Source organism: Nycticebus coucang, chromosome X (genome assembly GCF_027406575.1).
Source record: "Nycticebus coucang isolate mNycCou1 chromosome X, mNycCou1.pri, whole genome shotgun sequence".
NCBI classification, from domain to species: domain Eukaryota; kingdom Metazoa; phylum Chordata; class Mammalia; order Primates; family Lorisidae; genus Nycticebus; species Nycticebus coucang.
In genome coordinates, this window is record NC_069804.1 from 128,923,931 (window position 1) to 128,936,812 (window position 12,882).

Below are 12,882 nucleotides of genomic sequence, written 5' to 3' on the forward strand. Positions count from 1 at the left end.
CACAATCAACAAAGCAAATAGACAACCTTCTGAATGGAAGATATTTACATGTTACAAATCTGACAAAAGGCTAATAACCAGAATCTACAAAGAACTCAAGCAAATCTGCAAGAGCAAACAACCCCATTAATCACTGGGCAAGAAAGATGAACAGAATCATTTCCCAAGTGGATAGATGCATGGCCAAAAATCACACGAAAAAATGCTCATTATTCCTAATCATCAGAGAAATGCAAATCAAAACCACTTTGAGATATCACCTAACCCCAGTGAGAATGGCCCCCATCACAAGGTCCTGAAGCTACAGATACTGGCATGGGTGTAGAAAGCGGGGCATACTTAGGCACTGTTGGTGGGATTACAAGCTAATACAGCCTTTATGGAAAAAAGTATGGCGAATCCTCAAAAAGCTAAGATGTGGAAACAACCCAACTGCCCATCAACACATGAATGGATAAACTGTGGTATATGTATACCATAGAATACTGTTCAACCATAAAAAAGATGGAGACTTTGCATCCTTTGTATTTACTTGGATGGATCTGCAGAACGTTCTCCTCATTAAAGTATCTCAAGAATATAAAACAAGGCTCGTGCTCGTAGCACAGTATTTACAGTGGAAGCCACATACACCTAGACTGGCAGGTTAGAACTCAGCCCGGGCCAGCTAAACAACAATGACAACTGTAACAAAAAATAGCTGGGCACTGTGGTGGGCGCCTGTTGTCCCAGATACTGGGGAGGCTGAGGTAAGAGAATCGCTTAAGCCCAAGAGTTTGAGGTTACTGTGAGCTGTGATGCCACTGCACTCTACCAAGGGTGACATAGTGAAACTGTCTCAAAAAAAAAAAATAATAATGTAAAACAAGAATCTCATGTACTCAATACTATGTTGAAACTAGTAGATCAACAACTACAGAGCCACACAAGAGAAAAAACAGTTAAATTCAAGCAGGAGGCAGGGGGCAGGGGGGAGTGGGGAGGTAGGTTAGTAAGTTCCCACCTAACAGGTACAATGTATGGGTATATGGTATACCACCTGGGTGAAGGACTCAATTGCAACTTGGACTTTACCTTAAAAATGCAATTAATGTAACATAATTGTATGTACCCTCATGTTAATCCAAAACAAACAAATAAATAAATAAATAAACTATTGATAAAAACAATGCCGATGGCTCGGCACCCGTAGCTCAGTGAGTAGGGCACTGGCTACATATATCAAGGCTGGCGGGTTCGAGCCCAGGCCAGGCCTGCTAAACGACACCTGCAATAAAAAAAATAGCTGGGAGGCTCGGCACCTGTGGCTCAAGCGCCTAAGGTGCCAGCCACATACACCTGAGCTGATGGGTTCGAATCCAGCCCAGGCCCGCCAAACAACAAGGACAGCTGCAACCAAAAAATAGCCAGGCGTTGTGGCGGGTGCCTGTAGTCCCAGCTACTTGGGAGGCGGAGGCAGGAGAATCGCTTGATCTCAGGAGTTGGAGGTTGCTGTGAGCTGTGATGCCACAGCACTCTACCCAGGGTGGCAGCTTGAGGCTCTGTCTCAAAAAAAATAGCTGGGCATTGTGGCAGGTGCCTGTAGTCCCAGCTACTCAGAAGGCTGAGGCAAGAGACTTGCTTAAGTCCAAGAGTTTGAGGTTGCTGTGAGCTGTGATGCCATGGCTCTCTACCAACCGAGGGCGACATAGTGAGATTCTGTCTCAAACAAACAAACAAAAAAACAATGCTGATGAAGCCTAAATACATTATGCTGAAAGAAGCCTTAAAAGAGCACATACTTGGATTGATTTATATACAGTTTGAAAAACAGAAAACTAATCTATGATGGAAAAAAACTCAGAACCAATAGTCATTACCCTGGGGGACAGAGATAGAAGCAGGGATTGACACAGAAGGTACATGAAGAGATTTTCAGGGGTGATGACACGTTATCTTGATAAAAGCTTGGGTTTCACAAGCACATGATTTGTCAAAATGAAATGCATCCAACATTTAATATTTGTGCATTTCACTGCATGTATACTTTACCTCAAAAGAAAAAAATAATCTTTAACAAATCCTGAATTCTAGTTAACAATATGCATTCTGAAATGTTTAAGGGGTATACTTAAGTCTGCAATTTTCCTTTAAATGCATGAAAAATAAGGACTTATAGATGGATATTTTAAAAAGCATAGTAAAGTATTAAGTATAGAATCTAAGTGGTGAATATATGCATTTTTTAAACTTCTCTGTAGGTTTAAAATTTTTCATCATAAAATGTTAGAAAAAATAAGCAGTGAGCAAAGAAAAAGAATTAAGGGGCGGCGCCTGTGGCTTAAGGAGTAGGGCGCCGGTCCCATATGCCGGAGGTGGCAGGTTCAAACCTAGCCCCGGCCAAAAGCCACAAAAAAATAAATAAATAAATAAATAAGAAAAAGAATTAAGTTCACAAAAGCCAGATGTATACTGTACTTGAAACAACCAAGAAAACTTCTTGAGTAGTCTAAGCAGAGGTAAAGGGATGAAAGAAAATCAAAATAAAGTTCTACTGCTAATATAAGCAAAACAACTGAATGGCCTTTTAGGCTCGGCACCTGTAACCCAAGCAGCTAAGGCGCCAGCCACATACACCTGAGCTGGCAGGTTCGAATCCAGCCTGGGCCTGCCAAACAACAAGGACAACTACAACCAAAAAATAGCTGGGTGTTGTAGCAGGCACCTGCAGTCCCAGCTACTTGGGAGGCCAAGGCAAGTGAATCACTTAAGCCCAGGAGCTGGAGGTTGCTGTGAGCTGTGATGCCATGGCACTCTATCCAGGGCAACAGCTTGAGTCTCTGTCTCAAAAAATAAAATAAAATAGCCTTTTATTAAGGTAAAAATTGTCACTTTGAGGTGGCTAATATACCATAGCAAGGAAATAAAACACTAGTTGAACTCTAGTACCTTAGTACCCTAGTACTAGGGTAGAATATGTTTTTCTACAACTCTGCAGACAATTCGAAAACCCTGTAGTAAAGTCATATGATCTGCAAAAGAAAAAAAAATTTTTTGAGACAGGGTCTCACTCTGTCACCCTAGGTAGAATGCTATGGTGTCATAGCTCACAGCAACTTCAAATTCTTGGGCTCAAGTGATCCCCTAGCCTCAGCCTCCCAAGTAGCTGAGACTACAGGTGCCCACCACAGCGCCCGGCTATTTTTAGAGGTGGGGTCTCACTCTGGCTCAGGCTAGTATGGAACTCTAGAGCTCTGGCTATCCACAGGCCTCGGCCTCCCAGAGTGCTAGGGTTACAGGTGTGAGCCACCACGCCTGGCCCCCGAGAAAAATTTTCTAATTATGTAAAGAGACTGACCATCCATATAACACTAATAAATCAATACTATTAATTAACAGTGTTTGGCTAGAATTGGTCCTAACAATTTTATTCATTGACTGGTCTGAATTCGTAAGAATTGATTCAGTTTAACTTCAATATTGTTGAAACACCCTCACTCTCACCTTCACAAAAGGTCTACAGTAGCAAGAGCCACCTACCAGGATAAAAACCAAACAGCAGCTCAGTAGTCAGATCTGGTTTCCAAGATCACCTCCAACAACCATAAAGAAAAAAGTGAATTCAAAAGTAGTGGTGATTATTTGCAAAAGTTATTCAAATAGTAAAACTTGAACTGGTTCACTCACCTCAATTAGTTTCAGTTACAAAGGAAATGTCATGTGTTAAATAAAATTGATTTTACATATAGGTAGTGAATATTCTTGAGAATTACAGAATGCCAAGAATCTATTTCCTATCCTGTAGGCTTCCCCCAAACCTCCAGATGTCTTAAGGTAACTATGGACCTTATGTGACAGCCTCTCTAAAACCTTATAAATTTCAGGATTCAAGCCATTTTTAAAAACTTGAACTCTTATTAATTTCATAAAAATCTCTTCTCCAGATGGCCAGTTACCAAGGTAGCTTTTCTCTATTATGAAAAATTTCAAATAGAGAATAGCATAATGAACCTAAGCTTCAACAGATATTTACTCAACAATTAGTAAAATGCACCTAATCTTTCATCTATAAGCCTCATCTCAAGATTATTTTCATGCAACTTCCTTATTTATCACTCTAAAAGAGTTTTAGTCACACATTTTTAGTTACCTAAAATTAAAAATGATCCCTTCCCTGAAGCTACATCTCACATACAGGAACCCCACATGTCATTGCCAAGTATTTTAGGAAAAACTCCCTTTTATAATTGAGGTAGGAGAAGACAAGTGTTTTTGTTATTGTTGTTGTTGTTTTTGACAGAGTCTTAAGCTGTCACCCTGGGTAGCATGCTGTGACATCACAGCTCACAGCAACCTCAAACTCTTGGGCTTAAGCGATTCTCTTGCCTCAGCCTCCTGAGTAGCTGGGACTATAGGCACCTGCCACAACACCTGGCTATTTTTGTTGTTGTTGCAGTTGTCGTTGTTTTAGCTGACCTGGCCAGGTTCGAACACACCAGCTTCGGTGTATGTGGCCAGTGCCATACCTACTGAGCTACGGGTGCTGCAAAGACAAGTGTTTTAAATTAAGTTGCAACTACTGAAACTTAACATTTTAAGTAAGATGGAAGGAAATAAGAGATTGTCTTTTGCTATACAGGTTGAGTACCCTTTAACCAAAATGCTTGGGACTAGAAGTATTCTGGATTTCAGATTTTGGAATATTTGCATTTTACTTTCTGGTTACACATCCTTAATCCAAAATCCTCCAATAAGCATTTCCTTTGACCAGCATGTCGGTGCTCCAGGTTTGGATTTTGGAGCATTTCAGATTAGGGATGCTCAAGCTATATTAGTTCTCTTGAAGTCTTAGTGTCCCAAAAGTTTCCATACATATAGAAAATGGTAAATTATAGCAAAACATACCTTTATTTACAAAATATTCATTAAAATTTTAGAAAGAGGTAGCCAACACATAGAGAACATTTTGCAAAAATTTTGTAAAATTTTGTAATGAATATTTTGCAAATAAAAGTATATTTAGCTACAATTTCTCATTTTCCCTATGTATGGCAACTTCTAAGACACTCTCTAAATGGAAATACAAAAGGAATAAAAGAGGTTTTATATAAAATGGACTAAATTTGTCCCAGATTTAGAAAAGTTCAGATTAAGTTTAAGCTCAACCCTCTCCAACAGACTATTTCACTATTCATGGAGAGTTATGTCTGAATTAAGCTCTGAATGTATAGTGTTCACAAAAAAATACATGACTTGTTTGTTTATATCTTTATTCCAAAGCTAAGTGAAAGGTTAGGCCTTGATTATAGGCTCCAAGGAAGTGAAAAATGTTTTCAATTTGTAAGTCTTGAACTTCAACTGTAAAACAGATTCAGTATTTTCATCTGCTTCTAATCAAGGCAGAAAGCTAAAATTAGTTTTGAGAATAAATATATACAGCATAAAAATGAATTATATTTTTTCTTGCCATGGAAATTATGGAAACTTCTACCTTCGGTGTAATCAGGTTTATGTCAGGAAAGGAGTAAGGGTAAAAGGTCTCAAACAAACCCCAATAATTGTAAACGGATGAAATTTGCTTAACAGTAAAAGGTAGGATATCTTTTGTAACAATAAGAGTAACTAAAGAGGTAATATTTTAAAAGGAGAAGTCCACCATTATGTTTATCCTACAGGCTGATTAAACCAAAGTCTTAGGGTTTCTTTGTTTTTTTAAACCGCAAAACCACTTCCTTTTTATCTGGAAGCTGCCTCCAAAAACCACTTCAGATTTCTGCAGCAGTATAGATTACCTTCACTCCTTCCCCAACAAAAGGAGGGCCAGGGCCCTCCGTGATTATTTCTTAGAAAGACTGATTGTAATACATATAAACAAAGAGATCTGGCAGGTGCAGTGGCTCACGCCAGTAATCCTAGCCCTCTGGGAGGCCGAGGTGGGTGGATTGCTTGAGCTCACCAGTTCAAGACCAGCCTGAGCAAAAGCAGGACCTCGTCTCTACTAAAAATAGAAAGACTGAGGCAAGAGGATCTCTTGAGCCCAAGTGTTGGAGGTTGCTGTGAGCTATGATGCCATGGCACTCCACCCAGGGCAACAGCTTGAGACTCTGTCTCAAAAAAAAAAAAAAAAAGAAAGAAAAGAAAAGAAAAAGATCTGTATGATTTAAATAGACCATAAATAATTGATTTTAATCGAAAAAAATAGGTTACTCTAGTACAAATGTTGATTTCAGATTACATTAATAACAATCATGTGATCAAATTGCATTAATCGATAAGGGAATGCAAGGTAAAGCAGCAAACCACAAGTTTTAATAAAAACAAATCAATTGGAAACCTAAGACTGGCACATTTGTCTCAAAACTACTCAAATTCTAGACCCATATTCTTAAGAAAGACTACAACTTTCTTTTTTTTCTTTTTTTTTACAACTTTCTAAAATACCACTAAGAAGATAGTGAGCCACTGATAGCTGAAGATACAGAGCAATCACATACTATGAATTTATGTGTATTTCTAAAATGTTAGCACGTTGTAAAAATTTTGAAGAGTTGCTCCATGTTATAAGCTTGACTAAAATAAACCTTTATGAAGAACCTAAGACAATTTGTAGGCTGCACATACTGAGAGACAAGAGCATTAGCAGAGAAGCAGCTAAAACATTAATATGCACAGTTAGGTTTTTGTAAACATCAGTGTGTATCATCTATCTTTATTAAAGTGTCAGATGTCAACTTGCAGTGCAAAGCTGTCTTAAGACCAAGGATACAAAAACAAAAACACCAATCAGTACTATATGTTATGAAACAGTACCCTTTAACTAGTACACTGGCTTATTGGGAGCTCATTAATATCAGTCATCTTTGAGAATACACTGAAGATAGGGTATCTTCTCTGCAATGGATTCCACTTTCTGTACTTTCAGCTGTTCAAGCACCTCAAGTCCTGATATCTCAAATGGCTCTTTTTGCTTGGGGTGCAGCCACAGGAAATAAAGGCTAGAATGATTCACAAACATAAATAACTTTTTTTAAAAGGTGGTATAAATACATTTTGTGACAATCAAATTAAACTTTTTTTTTTTTTTTGAGATGGAGTCTCACTTTGTCGCCCTTGGTAGAGTGCCACGGCATCACAGGTCACAGCAACCTTAAACTCTTGGGTTCAAGCGATTCTCTTGTCTCAGCCTCCAGAATAGCTTGGGACTATAGGCGCCCACCACGACGCACAGCTATTTTTAGAGGCAGGGTCTCACTCTGGCTCAGGCTAGTCTTAAACCTGTGAGCTTCAGCAATCCATTCTCCTTGGCCTCCCAGAGTGCTGGGACTACAGGTGTGAGCCACCGAGCCCAGCCCTCAAATTAAACTTTTTAAATAGATGTTTTTCAGGTAAAAATACTGTAAAACATTCAGGTTGAATTGCCACACAAGATCAATACAAGATCTTGTAGTCTTCAAGTAGAAGAAAGGGAGAAGGCAAATAAGACTTATGAAATATGCCTCACAGAAAGTTAAAGACAAGCCAGGCCTTGAGAGATAAAGGTAAGTCTTGAAGCAAAAATAGCAAGATCTAACAACTATTGGAAGAAAACGATAATGAGAAAGCAAGATTAGATCAAAGTGTCATAAGGGGGTTACAGATGCTTTAAAAAACAGAAATAGGGGCGGCTCCTGTGGCTCAAAGGGGTAGGGCACTGGCCCCATATGCCGGAGGTGGCGGGTTTAAACCCAGCCCCGGACAAAAACTGCAGGAAAAAAAAAAAAATAAACAGAAATACATGATGCCACGGCAGTCTACCAAGGATGACAAAGTGAGACTCTGTCTCTAAAAAAAGGAAAAGAAAGAAAAAAAAAATAGAAATACAACCTAAAAGGAACATTCTCAGGAGAAAAGAACTAGATATGGAATCTGCATTGCAATGATTTGAAATTAAATAACATTTCAAACAGCCATGTAACTACTCCCTGCCAGTTCATAGTATAAATTCGTATTCATTTGCAACCAAAATGCCAGGGGAAAAAACATGCTGAAACCACCAAATGTCTGGTACTCTTTGCTGCCACGAAAAAGCAAAAAAGAAAATCCCACTCACTGGCAATTTTAAATGCTAGTTTTTATTTACTGCTAACTGTGCAAAAGACACCAATTCAATAGTGTGCAGTAAAACACCTAAGTCTAATATTAAACAATACTATGGGTTAAACGTAAAGAAGAGCACCATGCACCTTCAAAACTGATCAATTTTACAGAACACAACTCAGTTCAGACAATTCTTAAGAAACCCCATGAGCTCTCTTATTTAATATTAAGTGAGTTAGCTGAAGCAAATTCTCTTGGTTTTGTTTTACTTTATAGAAAAAAGTGGAAGTAATCTCAATACTGCAGTTTAATATGATATGTGATTTCTGAACCAAGGAAATAGTTTATAATGAATTATTCTTTTACCAATTGGTACCATCAGCAAATACAAAGTTGATAAGCTGGCTGACAGGAAAACAGCTGAATACAATGAATGATGGCAATACTGGGCTAGTTGGATATCCATCTCTATTTCCTTATTCACAGCCCAAAGTAATATTTCTTTAAAGTACTATTTTAAACTAAAAGATAAAATAATCTTATAGATAGATACAATAGTAACCACTCTACCCACCCAACAACTTAAACATTAAACATAACTTTTAAAAATCCAAACAGCAAGAAAATGGCAGTGCAAGAGTACTTCATACTGCTAAATCTTACATATTCTGAGGCACATAATGAGAAGGTGAGGGAGATGCAGCAATATAGCCAACTGGCCCAGGATTTATAGCACCATGGATTTGAGAAGAACCAGCATATGCTGCACCAACCGGATGCCAGGGGGCAACATAGGAATAATCTGGCATGACAGGAATGCAGGACTCAAACCCTGGCAAAGGTGGCTGCCCATAGGGATCCGGCATTACTTGATAATAGACTGCTCCATGAGGGACAGATGTAGGGTCAGCATTAGGAAAAGGGCCTGAAACAAAGAATACATATAGTATACTTTATGTACAAAAATTCACTAAAACAGAATCCCATGCAATATAAACATATTCTTACAGGTGAAAATAAAACTTATCATACTATAAGATTACAGCAACTGCAGGGGCACTTCACATATGAACAATAGCGACAAAACAGGCCACCAAAAGATTATATGAAAATTTCCAAATTAAAAAAATATTTAAATATGTATGTGTATTTATATAAATAAAATGTATCAAATCTATTCTACCTATAGACAAGCTATCTTTCTTGGATAACTTAGGTATCAACAAGCTAAATATATAAACTCTGGAATCTTTCTAGTCAATTAAGATCTTACAGGCTATTGCAACGCCTGTGGCTCAGTGGCAGGGCGCTGGCCCCATATACTAAGGGTGACAGGTTCAAACCCGGCCCCTGCCAAATTGCAACAAAAAAATAGCTGGGCATTCTGGTGGGCACCTGTAGTCCCAGCTACTCGGGAGGCTGAGGCAAGAGAATTGCCTAGCCCAGGAGTTGGAGGTTGCTGTGAGCTGTGATGCCATTGCACTCTACTGAGGGCAATAAAGTGAGACTGTGTCTCTTAAAAAAAAAAAAAAGATCTTACAGGCTAAATACATAAACTCTGGAATCTTTCTAGTCAATTAACATCTTTTTTTTTTTTTTTTTTGAGACAGAGCCTCGAGCTGTCGCCCTGGGTAGAGTGCTATAGCATCACAGCTCACAGCAACCTCCAACTCCCGGGCTCAAGCAATTTTCCTGCCTCTGCCTCCCTGTGGGACTACAGGCCCTTGCCACAACGTCTGGTTTTTTGGTTGCAGCCATCATTGTTGTTTGGTGGCCCAGGCTGGATTCGAACCCACCAGGTCAGGTGTATGTGGCTGGTGCCTTAGCTGCTTGAGCCACAGGTGCCGAGTGGTCAATTAAGATCTTATAAGAGGTGGTCATATTTAGGTCATCTAATACTTTTACAGTATAACACATATCATCCATATAACCATTTTATAGCACTTGAGCAATGAAAAACTCAGTCTGGTCTATACTTAAAGGTATATACAGTTCTGAAGAGCAGTCTAAAAATGTAATCCACTGAATGTCATTACAATCCTAGCATCATTTTAATTTTACAGCACTTGTGCTACCATGAGTTACTCTGCAGATGGTGCTCTGACCTTGCTATGGTGACTATACACATTAGATAAAAAGAAATCTTTCATTACTTGAGCTAACTTAGATTAGTTCATTCTGTGAAATTAAGACTGCCATTGCTTCATGGTTTACTACAGTTAAAAATAGCTTTATAGGCTTGGCGCCTGTGGCTCAAGCGGCTAAGGTGCCAGCAACATACACCAGAGATGGGGGTTCGAATCCAGTCCAGGCCCACCAAACAATGATGACAACTGCAACCAAAAAATAGCTGGGCATTGGGGCGGGCACCTGTGGTCCCAGCTACTTGGGAGGTGGGAGAATTGCTTGAGCCCAGGAGTTGGAGGTTGCTGTGAGCTGTGATGTCACAGCACTCTACCCAGGGCGACAGCTTAAAGCTCTATCCCCCCCAAAAAAATAGCTTTATAAAAAGTAGATTGTACAGAGTGGCGCCTATGGCTCAGTGGAGTAGGACGCTGGCCCCATACACCAAGGGTGGTGAGTTCAAACCCAGGCCGGCAGAAGAGCAACAAAAAAATAGCCAGGTGTTGTGGCGGGCGCCTGTAGTCCCAGCTACTTGAGAGGCTGAGGCAAGAGAATCGCCTAAGCCCAGGAACTGGAGGTTGGCTGTGAGCTGTGTGATGCCACGGCACTCTACTGAGGGCGATAAAGTGAGACTCTGTCTCTACCAAAAAAAAATATATATATATTGTACAAAAATGCAATAAAGGTGGACATTCTATTTATTATGATGGACAACATCATACCAGTGCACTAGGGATAGGATTCTATAGTGCTAACAACATTCTAAAACCATTATTTATACTTTAAAATGGGGAAAGAGCAAGGAAATCAGCATTCCTAATATTCACTAAGTACAATTTGCTTTTAAGTAAGATCTCAATGAGTTCTTTTAACAACCCTGTCAAGTCATATATTTCCCATTTTACAGAAAAACAGGCTTAGGGAGGTTTAATTTTATGGAGATCACAACCATCAGGTAGTCTGGAATCTGAAACACATTTGGTTAGGTTAGTTAATATGGTTTCTTCTACCTCTAGCTGACTTATTCTAGGAACAGCAGTCAGAAGATCCTAGTCTAAATTCCCCAAATCTGTCCCCATCTGTACCTTACTATGAACTCATAAAACAACTATCCTTATGGTCTAAAGCAGTGGTTCTCAAATTTTTTTTTTTTTTTGAGGCAAAGTCTCACTATGTCACCCTCCGTAGAGTACTGTGGCATCCCAGCTCACAGCAACCTCAAACTCTTGGGCTTAAGCGATTCCCTTGCCTCAGCCTCCCAAATAGCTGGGACTACAGGCGCCCACCACAATGCCTGGCTAATTTTTGTTACAGTTGTCATTGTTGTTTGGCAGGCTGGGGCTGGGTTCGAACCCGCCAGCTCCCGTGTATGTGCCTGGCACCCTAGCTGCTGAGCTATAGGCATTGAGCTGGTTCTCAAATATTTTGGTCTCAGGATTCCTTTACACTTTTAAAAATTAAGAACTACAAATAGCTTTTGTTTATGTGAGTTATTATCGGTCAATATTTTCTATATTATGAATTAAAATTAGAAAGTTTAAAATATTTATTAATTCACATAAAAACAAGCCAATTACATGTTAACACAATTTTTTTTCTTTCTTTCTTTTTTTTTTTTTGTTGAAGTTGTTTAGCTGTTCAGCTGGCCTGGGCAAGGTTCGAACGTGCCACCTTCAGTGTATGTGGCTGGTGCTATAACCACTGTGCTATGGGTGCTGAGACACAAATTTGTTAAGCAAAATTTATATTCCAGAGTGAAAAAAATTTGAGAAGAGTGTCCTTGTTTTATACTGTGCAAATTCCTTTTTTTTTTAAAGACAGAGTCTTAAGCAGTCACCCTGGGTAGAGTGCTGTGGCGTCATAGCTCACAGCAACCTCAAACTCTTGGGTTCAAGTGATTCTCTTGCCTTAGCCTCCCAAGTAGCTGGGACTACAGGCACCCACCACAACACCTGGCTATTTTTTTTTTTTTGGTGCTGCAGTTGTCATTGTTGTTCTAGCTGGCCCAGGCCAGGTTCCAACCCACCAGCCTTGGTATATGTGGCCGGCTATAGGTGCCACCCACTGTGCAAATTCTATTAAACAAATGTATAGTTTAATTGAAGACAGCTAGATTCTCACACATGCCTTTGTTTTTATTATATGCTGTTTTAGTTGAAGTATATGAAAAAAATCTGACCTCATAGAAATATCTGGTTGGAAAATCTAAGTCCTTTAATAGCTAGTCTTTTCGGTAATTGCAGATATTTTTTGATAGTACACCAAAACTGCACAAGTGCTAGTCTCTCAAAGATTAGTAGAAATATGGAATTTTCATATGCTATTACATTAAAAAAAAGCAACTGTTGAGGCTGGGCACGGTGGCTCATGCCTGTAATCCCAGCATTCTGGGAGGCTGAGGTAGGTGGATTGCCTCAGTTCAGGAGTTTGAGACCAGCCTACGCCAGAGTGAGACTCTGTCTCTGCAGATCTTAAAAATGTTGACACATTACACAATTTAAGAAACTACATTCTATTCTACCAATTTTATTGTTAAGAGTTTTAATTATGGGGAAGCTGTCAAGCTCATATTGGCAGATACAAAATTTCCAAAATTCTAATTTTTATTTGAAAGTTAGATTTTTATCTTTGACAATGAATATTACAGATTATTTTTCCTGGAGTGATGGGCTCACTTTGTTCATTTGAGAAAATGTTGGCTAG

At 39.2% G+C, this 12,882-nt stretch overlaps 1 protein-coding gene across 1 annotated transcript in view; it reads right to left on the bottom strand.

Moving 5' to 3' along the window:
* Window positions 1-8,070: 8,070 nt before the first annotated feature.
* The window catches only part of ALG13 (ALG13 UDP-N-acetylglucosaminyltransferase subunit), a 105,177-nt gene continuing 100,365 nt past the window's right edge, over window positions 8,071-12,882 (bottom strand). Inside the window, 1 exon segment of the mRNA XM_053579744.1 lies at window positions 8,071-8,980. Coding sequence (XP_053435719.1) covers window positions 8,715-8,980 — 266 coding nt within the window. The 3' untranslated portion in view covers window positions 8,071-8,714.